This window comes from Agelaius tricolor, unplaced genomic scaffold, assembly GCF_023055355.1.
Source record: "Agelaius tricolor isolate 1412-34295 unplaced genomic scaffold, bAgeTri1.0.p SCAF_14, whole genome shotgun sequence".
Lineage (NCBI taxonomy): Eukaryota > Metazoa > Chordata > Aves > Passeriformes > Icteridae > Agelaius > Agelaius tricolor.
This window is the reverse complement of record NW_027269274.1, coordinates 13,998,368-14,025,109: the sequence shown is the minus strand read 5'-3', so window position 1 is coordinate 14,025,109 and position 26,742 is coordinate 13,998,368. Positions and strand designations below refer to the sequence as shown.

General features: G+C 42.7%; 2 protein-coding genes across 7 annotated transcripts in view; one reads left to right on the top strand and one right to left on the bottom strand.

Annotated features, from left to right (window-relative positions):
- Nucleotides 1–19,641, top strand: part of TMEM40 (transmembrane protein 40) — a 35,601-nt gene extending 15,960 nt beyond the window's left edge. For 5 of the 6 annotated variants that reach the window (XM_071439792.1, XM_071439791.1, XM_071439790.1 and 2 more), the window contains 2 exons: nucleotides 398–460; nucleotides 900–1,107. In XM_071439792.1, the coding sequence (XP_071295893.1) occupies nucleotides 398–460; nucleotides 900–919 (83 nt within the window). In that variant the 3' untranslated portion in view covers nucleotides 920–1,107. Of the gene's footprint in view, nucleotides 1–397; nucleotides 461–899; nucleotides 1,108–11,344 lie in introns of those variants that run through there. The other variant, XR_011681185.1, reaches the window with a different exon arrangement.
- Nucleotides 2,889–25,142, bottom strand: TKT (transketolase). The gene is made up of 14 exons (XM_071439785.1): nucleotides 24,805–25,142; nucleotides 19,954–20,071; nucleotides 18,505–18,618; nucleotides 17,767–17,864; nucleotides 15,915–16,106; nucleotides 14,980–15,098; nucleotides 13,905–14,098; nucleotides 13,206–13,370; nucleotides 12,435–12,591; nucleotides 7,846–7,976; nucleotides 6,722–6,805; nucleotides 6,449–6,542; nucleotides 4,742–4,864; nucleotides 2,889–3,182 (listed from the first exon to the last, which is right to left on the bottom strand). The coding sequence occupies exons 1-14, from the start codon at nucleotides 25,101–25,103 to the stop codon at nucleotides 2,995–2,997; spliced, it is 2,076 nt and encodes a 691-aa protein (XP_071295886.1). The 5' UTR covers nucleotides 25,104–25,142; the 3' UTR covers nucleotides 2,889–2,994.
- Between the last annotated feature and the right edge of the window lie 1,600 nt (nucleotides 25,143–26,742).

Below are 26,742 nucleotides of genomic sequence, written 5' to 3'. Positions count from 1 at the left end.
ACGTGTAATTTTAGCAGCAAGGCCTGTCTTCCCAGATCCACTGCATAAGATGCTGTGCATCCTGGCTGCCATGCATTCCCCTGGGACTGAGGATGAGCTTGGGCCAGCAGCTACTGGAAATATTAAAACCTGTGCATTTTGACAATCCTTAAGGATGGTGTAGGAGTGCTGCCACCAGCAGCAAGTTGTGGCTCCCAAACCAAGAACTTGTCTCCTCTGTAATCTCATGTTAACATGGTGGGAGGTTATGGATGGTTCTCTCATTACTCAGCCTGATCTTTCTTATTAATGATGTTGCAGATGTGCTTGTTTAAACAAGTGTCAGTGTTTGGGTTTTGCCATTTTTTACTTTTTTTGTTTTATGTTGCTTATCTTATACCTTTGTTTTCACACCCAGTGTACCGAATTCGGAGTGTCCTTGACAGCTTCGTTCCTCTGATTGACAGATTCAGGCCAAGAGGTAACAGTGCTCTTTTTCCTGACAGCATGTCTTGCCTAGACCTTGGTTTGGTCAGGAATTAAGACCAACTCATTTAAATGACAATTTCCCATCTTGACTGCCTTAAAAAAAGGAGTATTTTACTACAGTTCATTACAGCTGCTTGGGTTTGAAAATTAATTAGTCTTGACTCTTTCCCTGTGGCAGAACATTGTCACATTTTTAATACTCCACCCTGTATGGGGTATTAGTTCCTGGCAGTGTCTGTGTAAGAATTCTATAGCTTAAATAAAAACTAGTGGGTGGAGGAGTCTTCACTTGTTGGGTCTTCAGACAGACTCCTGGTTCATGTTTACCCATGTTTAGGGACACAAAACACGAAGAATACTGAAAAGCTGCCTGGATACAGTGCAATCTCAACACAGCAGTCCTGACAGGTGTCTTTTTCTTTATCCCACAGGCATGAGGAAAGCTGCCTAGGAGGAGTATTTAAGGAGAGTTCCCCAAACCTGGCTGTCCAAATTTCCAGTACTAAAGCAACTGCTTTATGAGGTGAACCTAACCACCAAATGGCCAATGTGAAATACTGAAATGTGAAACTTCTGAAAAACATTGCTCCTTTCCCTCCAGAATAAACCTGAAACTGGGGTACAGGGCCCCACTCTGGATTCTGAAGTGGCTTGGGGCTCAGCAGAGCTTGGAAGACAATGGAGATGTAGCTTTATGTTCAGTTCCATTGAAATACAAACACAGTCACCTTCCCTGCCCCAGGCAGCCAGGGGGTGGTGCATCTCTCATTTAACAAACCACTCCAGTGTGCCTGTGGTGTACCAGAACCAACAGAGCAATGGCCTGTGCTGGTTCTGGCTTAGGCTCTGGCTGTTTCTGGACGGATTCTGGCCTCCTCCTCCTCTTCCTCCCCCTGGTGCTGCCCAGAGCAGGCAGAAGCCAGCCCTGCTCTCCCAGCTGAGCCCTGCGGTGCTGGCCCTGGGGCTGATGAATCGATTGTGGCAGAACTCGGAGCAGTGGGCGGGCAGTGGTTCCACCCGAGGAGAGCTGGGGAGATGTTACAGGCACTAACAGAGTGCTGCAGTAATGAGATTATTATTAACAGCAGCAGATTTCATCTTTTCTCAGGGGAAAAACAAAGTGTTTGATTTGACTCATACTCCAACCTTTTTCTTTCTTTGAGTAAAATAAACACAAAACTTTAACATTATAGGATATGTTACACATTGCAAGAATGCAATCATAGGAAGACTGCAACAAAACTACATTTTAAGTAAAAATACCCACAGAATGATGAAGGCAACCAGTTGAAAAGAAAAAGCCATAAACATGGACTTTTAAGGAAATGTAAATCTGAAAGCTGTAAAGCCAACAGCTCAGAGTATTACAGGAACAATTTCAAGCCTTGCTCAGAAAATTAGAAAGATTACTTTTTGTTGTATGCAGTTTGAAGCACCAGTGCCAGTCACTCTTGCCTGCACCAGTTGAAATACGAGAAACACCAACAGTTGCACTCAGGCCTGCACCAACACAGCACAGCTGCCACCCAATGCCTCCAGAGCTAAATTGTGCAAGAAGGATGAATATAAATTATTTCATAGTATTTATATGCTCCTTTACATGTCTTTGTAGAAATATTTCACCATCCCAATCTACTGTATATTTTATGTTAGTCTGCAGATAAAGTCTTGCTCAGAGCACTGTAGCCATGCTAGAGGCAAATGACTTTTGGGTGAACTGAAAACTACAGTCACCCTGTTCTGTTGAAAAGGGCTTTTTTGGTGTCCTCTGCTGTCTAATGTCTTTCTGAAAGGCAATTTGTGGAACAGTCAAGATGAGAAACATGTTTCAATACTTAATGTTTTAAATTTGGTACTCTGCATTAAACATAAATTTTTAATTTTAACAGAAACTGCTTAAGGGTAAAGTAAGCAAAACATTTTAAAAGTGCAAAACATTTAAAAAGTCACCAAGTGCATCCCACCATGTGAGAGGAGCAGCTAAGCCACTTACAGCAGGTCCCATGAGAAAAGTCAGTTCTCAACAAAAAAACAACTTACACATTGAGCTGCATCCTCTTGAGTACCTGGGAATTTCCTGCTCTTCTTCCAGATCCTTTAGTCCTTCTCTGCATCATCCTTGCTGTAGCATCAGCCAAGAACTCAAAACTACAAGTTCCTAGGAGGAGTTCCAACTTTTTTTCCTTCACTAGTGCTGTCTGCACTACCATTCAGCCCAGCTGGGCCTCACTTCCCCGTTGGTTCCCCAGGACCTGGAACATCTCATTCCACTTCAGCACCACCCAGCACATTGGGTACATCCTCCTTGCCTTTGGTTTGAAATGGCTGGGGGCAATGCAGAGAGGAGGGGCTCTAAACAAGCAGGTATTGCCCCATAACACCAAACCCCACAGAGAAAAGAAGAGATGAAACCCCAGAAGGTTTTTTAAGCTGGTATTTTTATTAGAACTCTCTACATAAAGCACCTTTTCCTGCCTTAACCTCTCCGAACGCAGCTCTTGGTTACACAGCACGAGATGCTCCCATCTACTCGGCATTCCTGGACTTGGACACAGCTGCCCTCACCGCCTGCATGATGGCATCCTTGTCAATGCCAAACATCCTCAGCAGCTCAGCTGGCTTCCCGCTGCGGGGCACGTGGGACACGGCCAGGCGAGTGACGGTGACGCCGGGCTCGCCCACCACGGCGGCGCACACGGCTTCGCCCATGCCACCTGCGGAGAGAGGGAGATATGGCACTGATGGAGCGTCCCAGCAGGAACATCCACACTGTGCGTGTGGGGCCTGCCACTTACAGCCTCCATGCCCGGCCTCAGGAGAGCACCAATCACACGTGTCTGAATGGGCTGACTGTGAACTCAAAACCCTGGCCTGGATGCCAAAGGCATCCTGAGGACAAGCAGGCTGCCATTTCTGAAGTACTCAGCCATAAGCAGCAGGACACACCTGCCTCTGAAGGGCACAGGACTGTCAGCAAGCTCTCACCACCTCAGCATCAGCCACCAGGAACCAGGTTTAAAAATACACTTTGACTGAAGAGCATTTACAAGTGTACTTAACGTGCTGAAATTCCAACCAATCTCAGCAGCTCAGAGCTCCATCTTTTCACAATGCTTGTACGTGCTGCTGGGCACCTCTCTGGGTTATGTAATGTATTCACAACCTTTGCTCAGAGCTCAGCTCTGACTCACTATCAGTCACAGCGACAAAGGATGCAACGGGAACCGCATGGAGGCAGGAGAGACACTGGAAGCAGAAGTACTAAAGAAGAAGGAAATGGGACTTGGGTCAAAAGCATGTGCTGTGAGACCTGGTAGAAGAGACACCTCAGTGCTACCCTTCAGAGAGTGTATCCAGGATCACAGGGCTGCCCACAGCTCCAGACATGGTGGGATTTAACCAAACTGAGCCTGCAGCCAGGTGCACCTCTGTGGATGCAGCTGGTGAGCTCAGTGTGCCTGCAAGCACAGACACCTGTCCTGCCTGCACCACAGAGCACCATGCCAGCACAAAGCTCCTGTTCAGCACCTCACAGTTAAGACTCTGCTGTCTTCCAAACTTGCAGTAAAATACTTGCTCAGAGATGAGCACCAAGCTAGAAAATGATGAGGTTCAGTGATCTGTCACCATCCATAGTCTGGGACAAAACATGGTGTATCCAGCACTAAAGGTAGAACCAGCTCACTTCGGGTACCTGGCAAGAGTGATGCTCACCTTAAATTAAGATAATATTCTCATAACTGTATCTACTAATTTCTGTTAGTAGATATCTGCGGTGGTGGAGAAGAAAAAGGGAGGAATTTATCCCAGAGTAACTGTGGAAAAACTATGGAAACTGCCCAAACCATCTGATTTCAGGTAACCTGGAGCCAAGCTTTTGGACACATGGAATACTTAAACCTGCACAGCAATAGTCTCTCTTGCAATTTCACACCTGCAAAGAAGCTGCTGTACAGCCTTTCAGAGAACACACTGAGCAGAATGCCTGCAGCACAGCAGGAATTTACAATTTCACTGGGCACAAATGAATCCAGACTTCACTTGGACCAAGAAAGAACACACAAGGCTAAGTTAATCAGAAAGGCAGCCCTGGTTACCCCTTAAATCTTTAGAACCTTTCAACCCTTAGTGTCACTTTATAATCCTAACAGCACCAAAAAAACCTGAAATCTCTCTTTTGCTTTCATGGGATGACAGCATCAGGTCTCATATTCCTCTGTCAGGTCAGAAGCTTCCAGCCTCTGAGGGCTGTGACCTCCCAGACCCTTCTCACCTTCATGGTAATGGTCCTCAACAGTGATGATTCTGCCCTTGGTTGCTCTTGCATTTTCAAGTATTGTCTTCTTATCCAGGGGCTTTATAGTGAAGGGGTCAATCACACGGATGTAGATCTTTTCTGCATAAATAAAGGAAAATTATTTGCAACATGCAAGACAATGCCAGTGGTCCAGGCAATGGCTGTGATCTCCTAGACTATTATGAGCACTGCCCACTTGAACTCCCAGGTACCTATACCTCTGGCTCATCTACCACAGAACCCAGCCAAGCCTAATTTCTATATGTATTCTTTCTCCATGGACCTTGTGCAATAGTGATACCCATTTATTCACAGACATGATGGAGGAGGCTTGGATGAGGGACTCAAGGTTACCAGGAGCACCCATCAGTAAAAAAGTAATGTAACTGTCTTTCCCCAGGTAAGAGAGAATCCAGCCACCAGAGAGATCCTCCTTACTCAGGCTGTCAATTGTAAATTTTTTTCCAGACTTTTATTTTACCTTTGTTGTCAAGTCAAGTGCAATTTCCACCTGATTCTTTGGTGTGTAGGCATTCTGAATTCTTTCTTTACTGCAGGCTGCCACCTCTCAGGTGTGCCTATCTGAGCTACCCAGCCCTACCAGAGCACCCTTAAGGTTGGTTGGCACCAAACCCAGATATGCCCTGCCCTCATAAGGCCCAATGGCTCATTAAAGCTGCACACAAATGGCAATTGTTTATAAAGAATAGCAATTATGTGAGGTTGTCTCTGATCCTGGCTGGCTGAACACTGGGCTGACTCCTACACATGAAGAGGCCCTATTGTCATTTTGTGACTAAAGGCTCTTTAGTGGCCAATACATTTTGGATATTAGACTTTGCCTCTGCACTGTGGGATTATATCTCCAGAGGTGATTACTCAGACTTCAAGATCAGCAGAGCACTGTAAAACACAGTAAGTGTAGAAAAATAACAATGGTTCTGAAAATACAACTTTCAAAATGTCCTAAGCCTGGTGACTTAAGGTCATGACAAAGTATCAGTCCACCCAGCTGCTGCACACAAAGCTCCCCATAAGCCACAGGCAGCATTACTGTATTATCTCCTGCTATGTGTAATCTCTTCCTGAGGAGAAGCTCCTGACTCACAGATGGGTTTTTGATGGTTTCTTTCTCTTGTTTCATTGAAGGGTTACCATTGCTGTGAGATGTCAGTGGCTTGAGCACTGCCATAGATTTGTGCTCCTCCCACAGTGGTTCAGAGTTGCTGCATTCAAAGGAACCCAGGTCAGCAGCGAGCCCAACCCAGGACCAGGTGCCATGGCCACACACAGGTGCCAAGCTGTGCTTTGGGACCTGGCCCCAGCCTGTTTGCAGCTGATTGTGCTGTACCAGACCAGGTGCCACTCCTGCTTCTCACACAGTGTCCCCAAGGCTCTGCCCACAGGGCACTACCACAGATCAGCAATTCTAAGGACACCCTGGTGTGATCTGTTGTCAATTTTCATGGCTACTGATGCTGCTAAGCCAACTAAAACCTCCTCCATTAGGTGAGACTGGCAGCTGCATGCTGTGTTGTACTGTATCAGCTAACAGTGCCTGACAGTCAGTGCCTGACTAGCTGAACAGTGTCATTAATGTTTACCAGTACAAAGGGTGAGCACTTAGGCTGACTGGTATTGATTTTTTTTGGTGTTACATGACAAAAAGGAAAAAAGCCCCACCTTTTCTCAGCTGCTCTGCTGCAGCCAGTGCTTCATGCAGAGTGACTCCTGCTCCAATCACAGTCACTTGGTCATCCTTACTCTTCAAAACCACCTGCAAGAAAACATGTCCATGTGTTTTTAACACTTAATCTTACTGTTTGTTTTTTTTTTTAACATTTCTAGAGATTTTAATGAAAAGATCAAATTTTTGCAACACTTGAGAGGGAAAAGGGCTTTTACAAAAGGAACACTGCATATTTTTCTGATCCTATTTATCTGGGCAGTATTTACCTTTGCCTGTCCAATATGGAAGTCCTCATTGTTGTTGTAAATGACAGGGTTTTCAGGACGACTGGTTCTGATGAAACAAATGCCCTGTTTCCAAGGTAAACATGTTAGAAGTTAGGAAAACAGAAAAGTGTTAATATTCTAATTGGTAAATCCTATGAAAAAAATACAGCAAAATGACTTTTTCTATTTGTCTGATGTTCACCCTCCTATGTTGCCTCTGGTTGTTCTAAGTAAACTCTGCCCCACCAATTCCCATTAGTCCTTTGTAGGAGCTGGTTGCTTCAAGCAGTACAAAACACTTCACCTCCTCTTAAAGCACACTGATAACTTACAATTTCCTTTCTGATTCCAAGATACTTACTCCTCTTCTGTTCTCTTGTGGAAATGGAGAATCCTATTTGAGTTAATTAGACTCCTGGAGCCTTATCATACCTGTGCAACTTTTACTCTGTCAATTTTAAATTGGAGAAGAATACTTGGTTGAAAGCAAGGAAACAGGCTTTCCATCAGTTAAAGTTCAGAGACCCTTCCAGAAGAAGTAGCAAACTTATACTTTAATCTCTTCTTCCCACTCCTTTCCCCATCTTCCATCTTTTTTTCCACAAACCACTCATCATATTTGTTACACACCAAATTTCCACACTCCTTCACTGAAAACCTACATGTAGTAGCAACATTGAATTTTTTCAGATCATTTGCTCCTTTCTCAAGAAAAACTTGTATGGCAGCCAAGGAAAATACCGATCAATGAGATTATCAAAATCCTCAATATAGAGATTTATCTTTCCCTATCCAGCTTCAAGTTTGACCCAGAGATAAGGTACTAGGAGAGCACTTTTAGGTTTGCTAAAGACCTACACTTTAATTCAATATAGATTCAAACTGTACTTGTGTAATCATTTACATCTCCCCAAATCTGGCCCACAGCATTCAAGATTGTTCATTCTGCACTAGCCTGGACAGAATGTCTGCAACCTTTCCTTGATAAGAAAACGTCCCACTGCCCCAGTGGAGCCTTGGGAAGAATTTATGTGGGTAGAGACATGCAAGAAACATGCCAGAAGCAACAAGAGTAGTACAAAAGCCAGAATTATTCTCTGACTCAGAAATACTCTGATGCAAACCTTAGTGTTGGCAGCTATTTCCACTGCTTTTTCAGTGGCTACAGCATCACTGGGGTAAAACACAGTGGAGTTGGGAATAGCCCGGAACATGCTCAGGTCCTCCAGCCCCATCTGAGATGGCCCATCCTCACCTGGAAGGATTAAAGCAGAGTTACAAAAGAGCAAGTGCACATTTTTGACAATCACTCAATGTAGAAGTGAGGTTCAACGTAAACCAGGCAAAAAAGGAGAAAAGGATAAAATCAGGCACACACACGACATGCAAGTCTACCTGCTTGAGAAAAGAATCATCTTCTCCTTAAACTTGGAACCATCTAAACAGTAAATAAGGATAGAAAGAGACTAAAAAGAAAGAGAACTGGGATTAAAAAGAAAAAATAGGAAGTAAAGTATAACAATAAAACAACACAAAAGGAATACAACCAAATAGGAAGGGTACAGATACAGAAAGAGGGTCACAAGATATCTGAACATCTTCAGATTTACATGTGCTGAGGCAAAATTTATACTTGTCAATAAGTGTTCCTCCAGATTTAAACTGCTGGAAATGTGAAAGGAAAATTGCATGTGTCCCATCAGAAATGGAGAGCGCAATTGGTACAACTACTCTCAAATTCTTAGGCTGATTTCAAGATTAAATGAAGGGTATGTATGTACTTTTTAATGTTGTAAAAAGGTCTTTTAAGGAGCAATAGGGCATCTGTGTTGTTAATTTAACAACTCAAGCACCTCATGGCACAAACTGCAGATCTATGAAAAGGAATTGTTAGCCAGGACACGTGCTGGGTGCCATGATTTTCCATGGTTAAAGAAACAACCACCACAACACCCCCCGCCCCCAGTGACCTTATGTAAGGGAGCTTTGGGAATGGCACTGCTCCAAAGCAGCCATGCACAGAGCTCTGAATCCACTCATGTCACAGCCTGCAGCAGCAGGGCTAAGAGCCTTCCCACATGCACCCACTACCTGTTATTCAAGAAGGACGAGTTCACGAGGAAGGAGGAGAATATGTTCCTAAGAGCAGCACAGAATTCTGAAGAACTTTAAACACGTTAAAAAGATCAATCATTGAACTCTGCCACTGAACATTACTAATGAAGTAAGCACAGACCAGGAAAAGAAAGTGTCTTGGCTTGCAATCATGACATGAAGAAACCTTCAACATCACAGTTTCTAAATGTGTGTACTCTGAGTGAGAGGGTCCAGTGGGCATTTTCCTTTCCTAAAATGCACTCACACAATGAAGGCATAGAAGGAAATGAAATTATGAAGAATAAAATTATCAGGTGATAATTTTAATATCCTGAATCTGAATCTTATCCAAGATAGAGAGTTACTCATGCTTGTCCTGCTTTTGCTATGGTGGTGCCAATACCACCAACATTCAAAGCTCCTCAGTTCAATTCAAAGTGACTTACATACTGCCACCAAGTTGAGTCTGGCCCCACGTCTTTATGAAAATGTCAATTTATATGAGTTTGGAATGCCACAGATCAAATGAGAGTATAATTCTCAATTACATCTGCAAAACCTACATTTATAGCTTAATAAAAGAAGTAAATGCTTAATATGAGCAGTAGCAAATGTCCAGAATATAAAACAGTCTAAAGAATTGATATTTTTATTTCTGACACATGTACACTATGATTTCTTTTCCTATATGTTCAGTTTGAAAAATACAGATTTTTCCATTATTCTCTTATGACCTTATAACTTATTTAATGTTTCAGTCCATCAGCAACTATTGGTCTAGGAGTGAACTTGTAAAAGTTCAGAAGGTCATTGTGATAGCTATTTCTCATAAATTTAATGGCTCAAATTTCAGTGCAGCAGAAGCCCAGGTCTGCCTAGAACTGCATACATAAAACTTCAATTTTCACCACAGATCCAGATTGGATTCTGAATTCCATGCAGATTTGGAATTCCATGTGGCCCAAAGTTTTAATAGGAAGTATGCTTCATTCATACCCTTTCATTTAAAATTGAATTTTTTAACTGCTAAAATATTTTTCTGAATAACTTTCTTTATAACTCTTCATATAAGTTGCAAAACTTCCATTAACATCATATAACTCTTATAAAACTTTATATAGCTCTTTGTATACGTTGCAAAACTTTAGGTTGAAATTCTTTTTTGAAAATCAAGTTGAGGCTTGAACAAGATTTGTACTTTAAACAACTTTATAAATCCAAGTCTGCACCTCACAGTCACAGCTCCCAGCAGAACATTTCATGTGCTGAAAATTGAAACTTGGAAGTGTAGTTCTAGGAGACAATTCGGGTAACCCAAAACAGTTTCATCTTCCTAAATCAGCAAAGACCAAACCTAATTGACTTTTACATCAACACCCTGCTTGCTAAAAGTCTGAATGTGGAAGGACTGATTTTAATGAGAGCCTTGTAATAGAATCCCTCCCTTAATTACATCCACGCTACATCCAGTCTCTGCTCCAGAGAACTGTACTGCTACAGGTTAAGTTTGAAGTTTGGGATGAGATTACATGTGTTTATGAAGCATCTTTAAATCTTTACCAATATTACAGATCAACTTAACTATTTTGTTTTAAATGAAAAAAAACCACAAAACGTCAAGCCTTACTGCCAGCCAAAACTATTAAATCAACTGAAAAACTGATGTAGGCAGTGAACCTTAATTTACTACCCCTGTCAGCTCTCCCTCTCTTTCACTTTCCCTAGAAATACCTACTAGTTTTTCAAGCATGAATGTCTACTTGCATTTTTCTTCTTGGTATGCAAGTCTGCTCCTGTTTTCATGGGTCATGTCTATGCATTTCAGATTAAAAATAAAATTCTCTTCCTCCTTCAAACCAAAGCTAACCCCACTATGATCTGACATGTTCTAAACAGTTACAATGGGAAGCCAAGACCAGAGAAGGCTCTGCTGGTGAGGGCCCTCAGCCAGCTGGACTGAATGTGCTGGCTCTGCTGCCTTGGTCTCCACTGGCAAACCCTTTTCCCACACCTCTCAGGTGGATGGACTGCAGGACAGGGCCTGGACAAGCAAAGTTCCTTCTGCTCTAAGACATCCTGGGTTTGGCTGGGACAGTTAATTTTTTTCTTAGCTGGTACAGTGGAGTGTTTTGGATTAAGGATGAGAATGCTGTTGATAACACACCAATGTTTTGGTTGTTGCTGTGTGTGTTATCCTAAATCAAGGACTTTTCAGTGTCCTTGTCCTCTGCCAGTGAGGACAAAAAGCTGGCAGGGACCATGGCCCAGGGAGCTGGCCCAAGCTGGCCACAGGGACATTCTATACCACAGAATGCCATGCTCAGCATACAAACTGGGGGAGGTGGCTGCAAGGGGCTGACCACAGCTCAGGGACAGGCTGGGCATTGCTCAGTGGGTGTTGAGAAATTGTATTCTGCTTGTTTTTTGGAGTTAATTTTTATAACTACAATTATTATTATTACTAGTACTAGTAGTAGCAGTTAACCTACAAGGTTTTTTCTGATTCTCCTCCCAATCCCATTGCAGGAACAGGGAGTGTGTGAGTGGCTGGGTGGTACTTGGTGTCCAGCTGGGATTAAACCACAACAGATCAGGCTTGTGACCTCCTGAGGAACCTCAAGCTACAAGAGTCCATGGGAGCTGAGCAGATGCATCCCAGAGTCCTGAGGGAATTGGCTGAAGTAGCTGCCAAGACACTCCCCAGGAAAAGTCACAGCAGCACCAGGTGGAGTCCCCAGTGACTGGAAAAAGGGAAACACTGCACCTGGTAATAAAAAGGGAAAAGAGAGAATCCTGGGAACTACCAACTACCACTCTGTGCCTGGGAAGATCCTGGAACAGATCCTCCTAGAAGCTGTACTAAGGCACATGGAGAGAGGGAGGTGATTCAAGACAGCCAAGGGTAAGTCCTGCCTGACTTTGAGCAACTTTGTCTAGTGGGAGATGTTGGAAGGAGATGAATTTAAGGTCCCTTCCAACCCAAAACCTGTGATTCAATTTTCTGAATTATATAACAGCTTCACAGTTCCTGTTTCATTAGTATATAAGAGATTTTGGATTTTTTTAATCACCATATTAACAATTTCAGTAGTAAAAAATACTGGGATAAGTTGAAATGGTTATTTCAAATGTGTGATTTCTAAAGTGTTTTTGAGATTGATGGACAAGAGTATCTGTGCAAGAACAGTATCATTAGTAAGAGAGAGATTCCCAGTAAGAGACTGGGAAACAATGGTACAGTAAGCACATGACTATTCTCTCCACAGAGAGAACATTCTCTCATTTTTCATCAACTGCAAAGATGAAATGGAACCTGAACCCCTCAGTTTCAGTCCAATCCCTTTATATCAGTCTTTACTTGTACAGTAGGAAATCTTGTAGGGAAAAGTCCTATTTTCATCAGGCCAAAGAGGAAAAACAAGGCCGATGACAGCTTGAAATTTTTCTCATTCTTTCTAAATACAACAGAAGCGGACTTGCAAATACAACTTCCTGCTATTCCTGCTGCCACTGTTACACCTCCCCAGCTCCAGCACAGCTTGGCTGCACAGAGCAGGATGCACCTGGCTGCCAGCCAGCCATCAGGGAGGGGCTGGGGCCGCTGCGGGTCCCTTACCGATGGAGACGCCGCAGTGGGAGCCGCAGAGGTTGATGTTGCTGTCGGAGATGGCGGCCATGCGGATCTGGTCAAACGCCCGCGAGAAGAAGGTGGCAAAGGTGCTGGCAAAAGCAACGGTCCTGTCACGAGTGGCACAGCCAACTGCAATGCTCACCTGAGAGAGGGACATTGGATAAGAACAGTGAATTCCTCATTTATCAGTGGTTTCCAGGACATTGTCTGTGGGACTTGTTGCTCTGAAAATTAGGAAGAAGCTCTCAATGCAGATTAAAAATCTCTGTTGAGTCCTGCTTCTAATTGCTGGCATTTCCAGAAAGGAAAGGAGGCAACTCACCCTCCCAGTATCTATTCTCCTGCATCTCCTCTGCTCCATGCTTCAACTGCTAGCTGTTATTGTTGACTCTTACTGGCAGCTTCTTTTCTTTATCTGCTTAAAGCAGCCATTCAAAGATTTTTTAAGACTTATCCCTCTCTTTCTTCTCTTCGATCAAAGGCTTAGGTTCTCAGTCCAATGGACATGGTCTTGCTATCTCCAGAAAACAAAAATCATCATTAGTAAGAGGGAATGGATTTACCTGTGTTATTTGGACTGGTATTTACTAAAAGAGCCCTTCTTTAGCAAACTAGAAATTGGAACAAGGTTCCTAAATTGGTTTTTGCTACAATTACCTCACATTTATTTGAAAAACAAGTATTAGACCCCCACTGTAAGGGGACTCACACTGAATGGTCATAGTGATCTTTCAATAAAGCCAAGGGAGCAGTTACCATGTTCTGCTCAGCAATGTAGCACTCAATGTAGCGACTGGGGTGTTCCTTCTTGAAGAGCTCAGAGAAGGTGGAGTTCTTTGTGTCGCCATCCAGGGCAATCACTCGATCGTTGGCGTGGCCCAGTTTTGCAAGCGCAACCCCGTAAGCCTTGCGGGTGGCCCACTGCAAAAGGAAAACACACCAGGGCTGCTGGAGCTTGCTGCTTTCTAGAGGCTTTTTTTTCTTCCTGCTTTATTGTTTTCAATGATAGCAGTATCAAGAGTACATATGAGTATGGTGACACATAGAAGAGTAAACAAACCCACAATGAAGCATTAGAAAAAACATCTGTGCTGAAATCGGCAACTCCCCACCAATCTGGCTAGGAAATGTTTAAAACCTTGCTTTCCAATCATAGAAATTCACTGAACCTCAAGGAGTTTCTTCAATTTCAAAGGCACATAAAATAGTTTAGAAAATTGATAATGATCTTGAAATGATGAAGAGTGATTTGAATCTCCATATTTTAATGCATTTATATACTCTTTCAATAGCCAGCAAGTTGTCTGTGTCACACCACAGAAACAGGTGTCTGCCTACTGAGAAGAGCAGGGGTAGTTGCAACTGGGGGAAGAGAGAACACAAAACCTCCTGCCATCCTGTTAAACAGTCTCACAATTTGAAATATCTGACCATCAGTGAAAAAGAAGGGAATACCTTTTCTCCCACTTTGTAACTTGGTGGAGATGGCATCTTAATGTTTCTAATATTTACTATAGGTGCATCTTCTTCTGGAAGGGCTGGAGAAAGCTTTTTCTTGTTCTGGATTCTGTCATCTATTTCCTGAATGACTTGTTCAGCCATATTTTTTGGAAGGGGCTTTCCATGCCAGCTTTCCTTATCTTCAACACCTGTGTATTTAAAGTCACATTACAAGTAAGAGAAGTATAAAAACAATTTATGTTTTTAGCTGCAGATTTTACCCAGATGAAAGTGCAGTGGAGTATGACAGTCCAGTATTTTCTTCCAAGGAAGAAATTCCTTGAACAATTACAGTAGTATTCAACTGCATTAAGACAGACATATTTAAACAAATAGGAGGAATTTTACATGATCAAATTACATATATTCCAAACTTGTGACAAAATCCCAGCACCTTCTACTGAAATGATTTGTAAATTTGCCTCTAACAGACCTCAGTGTGGCAGGAAGCAACCAGTAAATCAGCATTAACATTTCCCAGGAAATTTCAACAGCTCTTTAAACAAACTCAGATAAGTTTGAAACAACAGTTAACCAAGGTGTCCAATTCAAACAAGATCTGATATTTTACAGCTTTATTGTAATAGCTTCTGCTGACTCTTATCTGTGCACCCAGCACTAACAGCCAAATCACCTCTCTGGCTGATACACTTTTCCTTCAGTCACTGCAAATAATGAACTTTGCTTGCTTACTCAATGAAAAGGAATGATATTCACTGCTGTTATTAATATTTATCTGGTCAGAAAGGCAAGCTCAGAGTACTGCTAAAAGCTGTGGCTAAAGGGAACCATGACAACCCTTGACACACTGAGCGTGCATTTGCTCCGTCCCATGGACAGAACACTCCATTAGCTGGCACACATCCCACTTGATAGGACCAAACCAATTTTCTCAGCAATAATGTTGCTGACAGGCAGAGAGGGTCAAAGACCTTCTGCAGCTGTTGCTCAGATGTGCAGCTACCTGTACTGCAGCTCTAGGTGTACATTGTATCTACCTGTGTATGCAAAGCAAGAATTGTTTTATTACCTGATATGCCTTTGCCTTTAAAAGTCTTTGCAATGATGGCTGTTGGCTGATGTTTGGCCTGGCCAAAGGCTTTGCAAAGCTCCTCCACACTGTGTCCATCCACAATGATGGCATGCCAGCTAAGAACACAAACAGATCAACTGTTTCTAAAGGGTTTTGGCATGTGACAAACTCTGGTAGTCAGCAATAACAATAACAAATACTAACTTCATTCCAGTGCAGTGTCTTTTTAAGAGACCCAAAGTATGCCAGAAACATGAACTAGCATTTATTTGAGACCACAAAAAATAGCACAGCTGCTTTTTTATAATGCAAAATGAGTCACAGGGGGATCAACAACTATGAGCAAAATTCACAGCCCATAGATAACCAAGTTATAATACGTTTCTTCAGAAATAATGGCCATTTTTAATCACAAGAGCAAATCAGACATCTAGAAATAAGATGAAAACTGACAGTAGACGTTGATTAAAAAAACCCAAAACACTCAGGCATAATTTGCTTTCTATTGTATCTGACAGTTTTTTTAGCATGGACTTTGCATCTGCATAGAAATATGAAAGTAAATAAAAGCCAATACACAAAGAATTCTCTTACTTTCCATGCTGGTTTTTTCTGATCTACTTGCTATAATAGGACATGTGGTCACAGTTATAAAATCTGAGTTTGATGTGTTAAAAACAGTTTTAAGACCCTTGACAAGATTTATCTGTGCAAGCAGTCCTTATTTTTCCTCAAAACCAACAAATTTTGCCACTTTCAGTATTCCTGCTGCGGCCATAAAGTCAACCAATATCTGGCATGATGAAAGATCTACCCTCTTCCTTGCTGATGGAATCCTTTAGAGCTGAAAGCTCATTTGAACAATTCTGAGAAGCAAACAGAACATACATTTTCAAATGAGAGATTATCCTGAGCTTCTCCCACTCACATACCCAAAGGCCTCGCAGCGTTTCTGGTAGATTTCAACGTGATGCTGCAGAGGAGCAGGGTCACTTTGTCCAAGACGATTAATATCAAATATAGCAACAAGATTATCAAGCTTGTAAAAGCCAGCAAAGGCCATTGCCTCCCAAACAGAGCCTTCAGATAACTCTCCATCTCCAAGCAGACAGTACACTCGATAGCTAGAAGAAATTAAAAATGAAAATAAATTAGGTTTGATTTGGGAGTGCTATTAAATCAAAACTCCTCCAATAATTCATAGTAAGAATTCACTTCATTTTTCTATCCCAAACTCAATTCCCATTGTTCAGTGCATTCACCTCAGCTAAAGTTACGTAACCCTAGACAAATCAAATTAAAATAGTTATGAGCCGTTACACATTAGAAAAATAAGATGAGAAATACTGCACTCCTTTCCAAACCTTTGTCTCACAAAAATCAAGTCCTAAGCCTCCTACTGCAAGGCTTGACTGAACAAGCCCATTGAACACTGTCACTGTGACTCAGCAAGATCCTGAACAATGCAGGGACAGTTACCTCTGCTTCCTCCTTCCTCCCATATACCCTCTGGAAGGACAACCAACAGGAATTAATTTCAGGAAACTCTAAATTGTGGATGAGCTCAGCTATGGATTAAAGCATACTGCATAACAAATTCAGAGTTCAGTAAAAAGATAACCAACATTAAATAACTTTGTAGACTATTTCTCCAACCACTGAAGCCCTTTATTTAGGTAAAACTCAGTTAGCAGGAGTACTGTCTCATCTCTACCAAATTCAGCCACAGCATTTGTCTTTTACTACCACTCTTCTTCTGGACAACAAAACTTTGTAAATGTTTATTACCCACTAAAATGAAAAAAAAAAAAAGGATAGTAAATTATTCTTCAAATATATAATTTTAAAACAAAATATAATTTTAAAACAAAATAATTGAGATGGCTGTCAGTGATTACTTTTTTACTCAACATGAAGCTATAAGAGACTTTTGATCTGATTCCTACCTGCCTTCAGCTAAATGTGAACTCCTTGCACTTAAGCTGCTCCCCAGTGCTGCACGCAAGACCACCTTTTCCTTTTGTCATGTAAGCACTAGTTAGATTTTTTCCACACGTAGCATCTGCTAAACTCAATTAAAATCAGCAAGTCATCTTTCACAGAAATGATTTCAAGCTAGTGAAGTGTAGGACACATTAACTGGGCAGCCTATGCTCGGATGTACTAGAACTGTCAAATAAAATATATCAACCACATCAGGCTATTTTCCTCCTCATACAGATTTGCCTTTAGACATCTTCTTTTCTTGTGCACAAAACAAATGGCAGGAGCAGTCATTTTTGTCTCTGTGGAGTTGAGTGCCTTTCTGATAACATTTTGGAGCCCTACTTTATGATTCAATTATGCTATTATTGATCATAACGGTTCCTTATCCAGCCTTCTCCATTATTTGTCATCTGACTTTGAACAGACCTCTCCAGCTTGCACTTTCCTTCTAAAGGGACACATCCAGTCTCAAAATGGATATCAGTTACTCTCTGGAAGTTAGAGGCTTCTCCAACAACTCCCTGTCTTCTCTGTTCAGGAACATCAGCTTGCAATGCTGTCAGGTCACAAAAGAAACACACATATGCACTAATTGTTGCTAATCTTTAAACCCTTGGTAGTTTCACTGGCAACAGCTTTGTAATTATCTATCATTTAGAACCTGAATTTGAAATCAGATTTGGGATTGAATAAAGGAGAATGAATCTCTCTATCATCTATCTATCTATCTATCTATCTTATTTTAACAAAATTTTCCCATTGAATGCCTATAATCATGAAGTATGAAAATGGAATTACCTGGCTCTGTCAAAGAATTTGCCAGTGTATGCCATTCCACAAGCAGCACCAAGACCCTGCCCAAGGGATCCAGTAGCCACATCAGTGAAGGCTTGTCTCTGAGAATAAAAAGATGATTATTTTATAGTTATGAAATAGAGGAAGTAATTTCCAGTGCTAGAAGAAGGTTTAACATACACCAAAATGCAGCTTCTCAGCCCTGACAATGTGCAAGTCCCTCTAAATCTTGAACCCTTGATTTTCCTGCAATGCAATTTCCTTCATGATGACTGTCACAAGCTAACTGGGCACTCTGAGAGGGAATGGAATTTCTCAGCTATGCTTTGGATGGCAACAGTTAAGAATTGATGATTTTGTGTAAAAAGAATCAATTGAAACAACTGGCTGGGAATGGAAATACCAATGAGGTGGCCAAACTGGGTGTGAACCCTTGAAATACCTCAAAGCTGCTTAAAGGGCAAGTGAAGCCTGGATAGAACTTCACCTAAACATTTATGGAATGGAAAATACTGCCATGCAGGGCTGTAGGGGAACTTTACTACTACAATAAAGGTCATTTCTACATGCTCATTCAAATACAGTTCAAATTCAAATTCAGTTGTGAAGCCATAAATGCCATCATCCTTCTTAGAAGCCTTTATCTTTCCTGTACTGAACGGCTAGCAACCAAAATTGCTGTGAAATGCATACACTTGTTTCACAGGAAACACTTTTGTATCAAAGATTATGAGCACTCACTGGCACTGGGTGTCCTTCTAGGACAGAATCAATTTTCCTCAAGTTCAGTAATTCTGCTTCTTGTAGAAAGCCAGCCTCTGCCCAAACAGAATATAAAATTGGTGCTGCATGACCCTAGAGAGAAACAGAAATTGTAAACAAAACACAAGTTTCACAATTCCCAACTATCAGGACAAAACTCTACAAAGCTGACAAACCCTGAAATCAGGTTCTCGTGCCCATCAGGAAGGCATGGAGTTATTAAACATTTTTACAATGCACACATCCACACTGATGTTTGTTTCCAAGTTCCCCATGCCCCTGCTTACAGCACCCCAGCAGGATGAGCAGTGTTATCTCACTAGAGCTTCCTTCAATATGAGTGTACTCAGGGTTGAATGCAGGGAGTGACAACAGGCAAAGTTTTAAGCTTTGTACACTCAGACCTTTGTGGAGCAGTCATCTTCCACTCCTGGAGTCATCAGGAGTCAAAAGAGCATGCAGAGGTTTGAAGCCATTTAGCAACGCTGGACAGAAACACTGATTAATTAGAGAGATAAAGTAAACATGAGGAAGTAACTCTCAGTGTTTCACCACCTCAGCATCAACTGCTTGCTTCTCACTCAATTCCTTCTTTCAGAGTGGCCACCAGACATGGCAACAGTTATATCCAGCACAAGGACATTCACCATGGGCTCCACAGCGCTACTGAGAGCCACCACTTGAGGAATTCTGACTCAAAGATGGAATGTGCATCACTGGAGCACTTCATCTGCCATGTTTTACATTTTCTGAAGGCCCCTCACCTGCCTTTGTGCCATATGAACAATATATCCCTGTGATTTGCAAGGACTCAATGTAAAAGGGGACAGAAACACTAACAGCCAGCACAGACTGGGGTTTCAGTGTTTTCTGACCCACAGTGGCTTCAGATGTAACGGTGACTTTAGTATGGTACTGGCACAGTTGGAGTGCAAACTACAAACTACTCACTAACCTGCCCTTTTCCATGCAATGCTCCCTGAGAAGCTGGCAGGAATTAGAGCCCACTGTGACATGGCTGCAGGCAGAACAGCAGGGCTGCATTTAACAAGAGAGCACAAAAGCCAACTGCAACTGCCTCATTAGAAAAATAAAATAGACCTTGCTGCATCCTGATAGATTGTATAGACAATATAATATTTATTATTTAACATTATAACAACTTAACATAGTGCAGTTAAGACTTATCAGGACACATTACAAAGACCCCTTTTAAACTGTTTTTTAAGTTATGTTGTAACTTAATTCAGCCAGTTTCTTTCTTTCTGAAGCAGACAAATTCCAGGCTTTCAAATATTTCCAACAGACTTCTCTGCAGATGTAAGTGTATGCAAACACAAGTCAAAGACAAGTCAATTAAATCTACAGACAGACATCTCTTTGCTAGCAGACTGTAACAGGACAGCAAACCAGGAATTATTTATTTACCTTTGAAAGGACAAACCGGTCGTTGCTGGCGTTTCTGGGGTCTTGCACTTTGTACCTCATGGTATGGAAAAACAGCACAGACATAATCTCTGCTGCACTGCAACATGATGTAGGGTGGCTACAAGTCAAGAAGACCCAAGATTACCACTTGTGTTAGTGTTTGCTCAGGACCACGTCTTCAAAGTATCACTTCATCAGACCCCAACTCCCCAGCATGAAAATACACAAATCTGAAGTGTTTGATATCCCACCCCTGTGCTGTTCCCCCAGTGCCAATCAAATATTTTGAGACAAAGGGAGCCTCTGATCTGGTGAAATGGGTGTTCAATCAGGACCCTGCTGACAGCTCAAGGATTTGTTTTTTAGAGGTCTCCCTTCTTTTCCATGCCAAGGACCACCACCTGAAGGGGTGGCTGAAGCACACAGGCTGTGTCAGCCTGGGCCTGAAATCAGGCTCCACTGATTTATCTGGTGGCAGAAATTACACCAATGCAGAGGAAACAAGGGCAGCTTTCCACAGAACTGGAGCCACTAGCTGAGTGGAGAAATTAAAAGCATGGCATCAGGACTTGTTCAGGCTCTGATGCACATGCAGGGATTGGTAATGCAAGATTAACTTCTGCAGAGAGTTCTGGAACATTTATAATAGTATAACTTAGGAACCATTTCATTGTACCACATTAGAGTTCACAGAATAAGAATTCTGATTTTCAAAGAGGACATTAAATAATGCAATTCTTGTTTCATCTTCTACTGAAACCAGATATGGAAATTTACTGTCTCCAGTAAACACCCAGATACATGTTGTAAAATACTAAATTGCTTAATCTTTGGCTAAGAGGGGAACTAACATTTTCTACATTTACATCTTTAAGTTTGAAATACCGTAAGAGTTGGTTTATCAAACATTTTAAAGTATCTGGTGTAGTCTCTCCCATGGAATTGTCAGGGATAACAGCACATGAATTCATTCTCAAACATAACTTGCCTTAGGAATGCACAGGCCCATTTCACAGGCAGCTGTGCCATAAAGTACCAAGTGAATATAAAGTTATGTGAAGAGGTTATGCAAGTAGCAAATATGGAGTTATTCCATGACAAGGTATATATTTCATTAGAAGTGCAATAGAAGGGCACAGAATTACTTTTATTTATCTAGATTACTGTAATTTACATAATAATGATCACTGTAGTTCTTGTGCACCTGGAAGGGGTGGCACCATTTGACCACTTGGGGGTTACCAGCCTTGGCTTTTCACTTGCCATAAAGCTAAAAAGGGGTAAGGAGGGTCCTTAAAAATCTTTATTGAGTATGGAAAATAGCATTTTTCAGATTTTACTGATGTAAACATAATTCTTGACATCAGCCATTGCTGCTGAAGTACAGGAGAGTGGATGATGAATAGTAAGGAGGTTGAAAAAGCAGTTTCTTCTCACTTCCTCTTCTACCCACATTTACTTTTCATCTTTAGCAGGCTATTCTTCAAATATTTGATCCTCCTTGTAAAACAGGATAAACTGACTATGAAAGTGTCACTTTTGTTTCCTACATGTACATTTACCATGCATGTTAGGATTAGACAACACTTTCAGTAGAACTTTAACCAGAATATTTTCTTTTGATAGTAATAAACCTTCCCACCCAACATCCCCAACATAACTGTAATAAGAGAATAAAAACATGCAAAACACTAGCAAAATACAAATTATGGTTAGTGTTCATCCCTTAGTAAGTACTCACACACAGGGAACCAAGAGAATTAGCTTTAAACCATGGTTCAAACATATTAGTAAATATTTATGTATTTGAGTTAATCAATAAGCCTTACATGCTTGTTTAAAGCTTTCATTCCTTTAATTTTATTAACTTTATACTTAACCATACTTCTATGAACTCCTGGTCTTGATTAAAAAAGTTTTAAACCACCTAAAATGGTAGCATGTGGAAATAAAAAAAAAAAGTAGAAAAATTTAATAAATTACCTGAAAATTGGAAAAACATCTTGTTAAAGCTACAGGTTAATTAAATTAATTTCTACTATCAAAAATAAAAAAAAACCCCTGAACTTTGAAATACAGTCCTTTGGTAGGAAACCCAACCAAAGTACACTAGAACACCAAAATCCTGGACCCACACAAAACAAGGGTAAAATAATTGCTCCAAGTTAGTTTTGTGGGGGTTTTTTATTACTGTGAATCAATTGATATTTGTTCCATCTACATGTATCCACACATTTCAAAGGATAGCAGTGGAAAGCTAAAATGGAACACTGAATCAAAACAAAAAAAAACTGAAGAAAAAATAATCTGCAACAAGTGATCACATCAGGTATTATGAAACTTAACTGCCTCTTAAGAAACTCTTGCAACTTCCACTTTTAAGAATGTATCCATCCTGCTCTAGGAAGCCAAGACACTGTTTCAAAACTGCAGAAATTTATCATCAGCTACAGCAGACACTCTACCCATTTCAATGGGAATGTGTGCACTACTTATCTAAAAGAAAAAGCTCTTCCACACCCCAAAGCAAGTATGGTCAATCTTTACAACTAAATGAATCAAGTTTTTTGCCCACGTAAGTAATTTTGAGCACAAAATTTTTTTTCCAGTTCACTGAATTTTTCCACTCCAGCTGATGAAATACTCAAAGTGATGTGTTTGAGCAACTTCAGGATCAGACTGAGTTTGGTCTTGTCCAGGCAAAGACTGTAGTTTCTTTAACAGAAGGTAAAAGAAGTGAAGACTGCAAGAACTGGTGTGACATATCTACCACACCACCATTTATGTTGCAATACATGCCACAGTTCACAGAAATTACTTCCTTGAAAGTAGTAGGCAGGTCCTGTTTTTTCTGAATTGCTTTTATTGCAAGCATTTCCTTCAGTTTTTACAAGCTACACCTTTAACAAACATGTATTTCCTTAACATAGTCAAAGCCATCATGACAATCCACATTTTTAACTATCTGTAAGCTTCTATTTAAACTTAACTTCCATTCAAGCATCGTTTCCCATCCTCAGTGCACACCAGCAATTTAAGCAAAGCACACTGTCTCAGTTTTTGGGAAACCTTCATAATGCACAGCTGCTTTGGAAATGTACATGCTTTGCCTAACTCCACAACAGACTGAATGTCTTTTGGGTACATTACTACACCATCATCTTGGCAACCAAATCTTATTAAGAAAATATATTACTTATCAACACAATCTTCTCTCAAGAGCCCATCTTTCATAATCTGCTTGTTATCAGGTTGTGTAATAATTTCAGACTACACAACTCCAGTGGCAGAATAAACCAGAGGGATTACTGAAATGCCTTTGTGCTAGAAGGACTCAGTATTGTAGCACAGATGAACCAGGGAATAAAAAGCTTGAGTAAAACTACTTTTACTGTTTCTTCATCAGTGTGGTGAGAATGGTTTTACTGGTGAATTTCATGGGCCACGGAAGACAAACAGAGGCTGTAGTATGATCCTTATTCTTTAACAGCACATCAGACAAAATGGAGAAATAATTTTATCTGTTGATGAGACAACTGATATCACACATCCCTGTTGGCTGCTTAAAATAATTACTGGAAGCTGAACACAGAAGCCCAAGCTCTACAAAGCACAACTTTTCAATTTACACTTTCACACAGACTTGTGTAATACTGTACACTGCAGCTCTGAAACAAATCAAGAACTAAAAGGGCAGTTGTTTGGTATCCCATATTTGTCTCTCCAGACTGGACCCAACTAGACAGATTTGTAAGAAAGCACTGCTCGGACTTGCTGAGAGGTTTCCCGCGTCCAACACCCCATTTCACAGGAAGAACAACAGCAGCACTTTCATTTGCTGGCTGCAAACGGAACGAGTAAAGTTCAGCTTCGAGAGCCATGTGAGGGAGCTCATGCCAGGCACAGGGTGGGGACTGTAAGGCAATTCAAAGAAGCTTTATAACATTTTGCACATCACCCTTCTTCACAGAAACCTCAGCATCCAAGGGATTCAGTCAGATTTTTTTTAAACACTGCAGCTAGTTTCAAAGAGGGCCGAAGGAGGAAATTGCAACAAGACGGGAGATGTGTAAAAAAGAAAAAAAGTCCAGCTCTTATATATGGAAGCATTCATATATTTTTCAAGCAGAAAAAAATGGCTTTAATTTTACATGACTAAAAGCTGATTGTTTGCAGAGATTTTTTTTTTTCCATAGGTAAAGCACGATCAAAGAAAGGATAACCCTGGAATCTGCACACATCAGAGCCCACACTAAATCCTGTCCAGAGGCCTGAATAAACTGCCCATTGGAGACCGCGGGCATTGCACAGATAATCCCACTTGGGCTCACTTGAAATTCTGTGCAGAATTAGTTCCAACTGACGGGCACGCAATGAAAAAGAAGCCGCTTGCGCCTCGGGCACAAATTCTTTGGTTTCCAGTCCTGCCCCAACTTAGCATTCTCTCCCAGTCACAACACCCGCCGGCACCGGCGACCGGCGTGGCCCGGCCCGGGCGGGCTGTGCCCGCGGAGCCCCCGGCCGCCATTTCCGCACGTGTCTCCTGCGCATCCATCAGCGCCGGCGGTGCGGGGCTCCGGCGGGATCGGCCCTGCCCGCTGCCCATCCCCGCGCACGCCGCCCCAGCGCTCCCGCGGCCGGGCCCGCCGCATCCCCGCGCCGCGGGCGGGAAGCGGACCGCGGGACCGGGGGCTGTGTCCCCGGGGCACCGGAGCGTCTCCGGGCAGCGGGAGCCCGGCACGGTCCCTCCCAGCACCATCCCGAGGCCGGATGCATCCCGGGATGCGGGAGCGCGGCTCTGGTGTGCGGCCGGTGGGGCTGGGTCGCTGCACGCCCGCCTCCCTCACTCACCCGGAGCCGGCCGCGGTCGTGGCCTTGATGGAGCTGATGCGGAGCCGGTTGGCCGTGTCCTTCAGCGCCTGCAGCGTCTGCTGGTCGGGTTTGTGGTAATCCTCCATGTGTGCGACGCGGGAGGGCTGCGGCGGCGGCGGCGGGTCTCGGGCGGTGGCGGCTGGACCTGCTCTGAGGACGGGCTTTGCGATGCGGCGGCGCGGCTCACCGGGGCCGAGCGCTGGGGCGGAGAGAGGAGCGCGGGGGAGGGGAGAGCAGCGAGGGGGCGGAGAGAGGAGCGAGCGGCTCCCTCCCTCCATCTTCCGTCCCCCATCCTCCCACCGCCCGCGGGCGGGGCGGGCCGGGCCCGCTCTGCGCTCTGCGCTCAGCGCCCTGCGCGGGCCCCGCGGCGGCCCCGGCTCCTCCCGCGGGCGCCATTTCCGCGGCGCGCGCTGAGGCGGCGCTGAGGGCGAGGGAGCCGCGCTCTCCGCCCGCCATCGCTCAGGGAATCCCAGCACTGGTGAGGCTGGAAGGGAGCTCTGGAGATCACCCAGTGCAACCCCCCTGCCAAGGCATGGTCACCCAGGCCGGGTGACACAGGAGCGGGTCCGGGTGGGGTTTTGGAATGTCTGCAAAGAGGGGGACTCCACGCCTTCCCTGGGTAACTGTTCCAGTGCTCTGCCCCCCTCAACATAATAAATTCTCTCATGTTGAGGTGGAATTTCTTGTGGTTTAGTTTTGGACATTGCTCCTGTCCTGTTGCTGGGCAGCACTGAAATGGGTCTGGCACCATTCTTTTGGCAACTGTCTATGAGATGTTTATATGCATTAAGGAGGTCCCCTCAGTCTTCCCCAGAATGAACAGGCCCAGCTCCCACAGTCTCTCCTCAAAAGAGACGCTCCCGATCCCTCATGCTTATGGCCTCCACTGTTCCTCTCCAGTAGTGCCTTGTCTGTCTTGTCTGAGGAGCCCAGAACTGGATAGAGAACTCCAGGTGTGCCTCACCAGGGCCGAGTACAGGGGCAGGATCACCTCTCTCGGCATGTTTGATTCAACCCCTGCTCTTTAAAGCTCCACCCCAGTCTGTTCCTGTGTCTAAAAGAATGTTACAGTATCCCACAGCTTAACAGTAACTTGGTTCTTCCACACAGGAGAAACAGTAGCAGACTAGCAGACTTGCCCCATGTTGCTTCCTGTCAGGATATAATTAATATTTCCATAACATATGTTAAAAAATGTGATGAACGCAGAGACTTCTGCATAAAATATTGACTTCACCAGCCACCAATCAGTCAATACATTTTCTCTAGCAATTCTGAACACCATGACATTAATGCTAGACTTAAATAGGCAAGGAAAATACTTCATATTTGTTCTAGAAAGCTCAAGCAGCATTAGGAGTCACAATCTAGAAACAACAAAAAAGTAGTAGTGCTAGGCTGCAGGTTGGAATTGATAGTCTTAAAGGTATCTTCCAACCTTGATGATTCTATCATTCTAAGATACCTCAGATCTTGATCATTCAGCCTGGTATTCCTGCACTGCCCTCCTGTATTTCAGTGTTCTGTCCACTGGTATTTTGTCCTAGAAACTGTATTGTATTGATTTAAAAATATCCTAGTTACTTGTAGTGAACTAATGCTATCATCATCTGCTTCCAGAAGACACTGAAGCACTCCCATTAAAAACCCTTCACCTTCAAGGCTCTACAGTCTCTGGGTTGCAGAAACAAAGGAAGCCACCTCCATGTACAGAGCATTCAGCCATGCTCACTTGGCAAACTGCCAGTAAGGAGTAGCATGTGAAACTCTTAGCAAGGTATGATAAAACTTTTTTTTCCATAAATTAACCAATTTATTAGAAGAAATAAAAGCAGACACCACTCCCTTAGCTTAACTGTTTTCTTAAATTGCTTCATCAGTTGTCTTCTTGAAAATTCTTTTAATAAAAATCTTCAG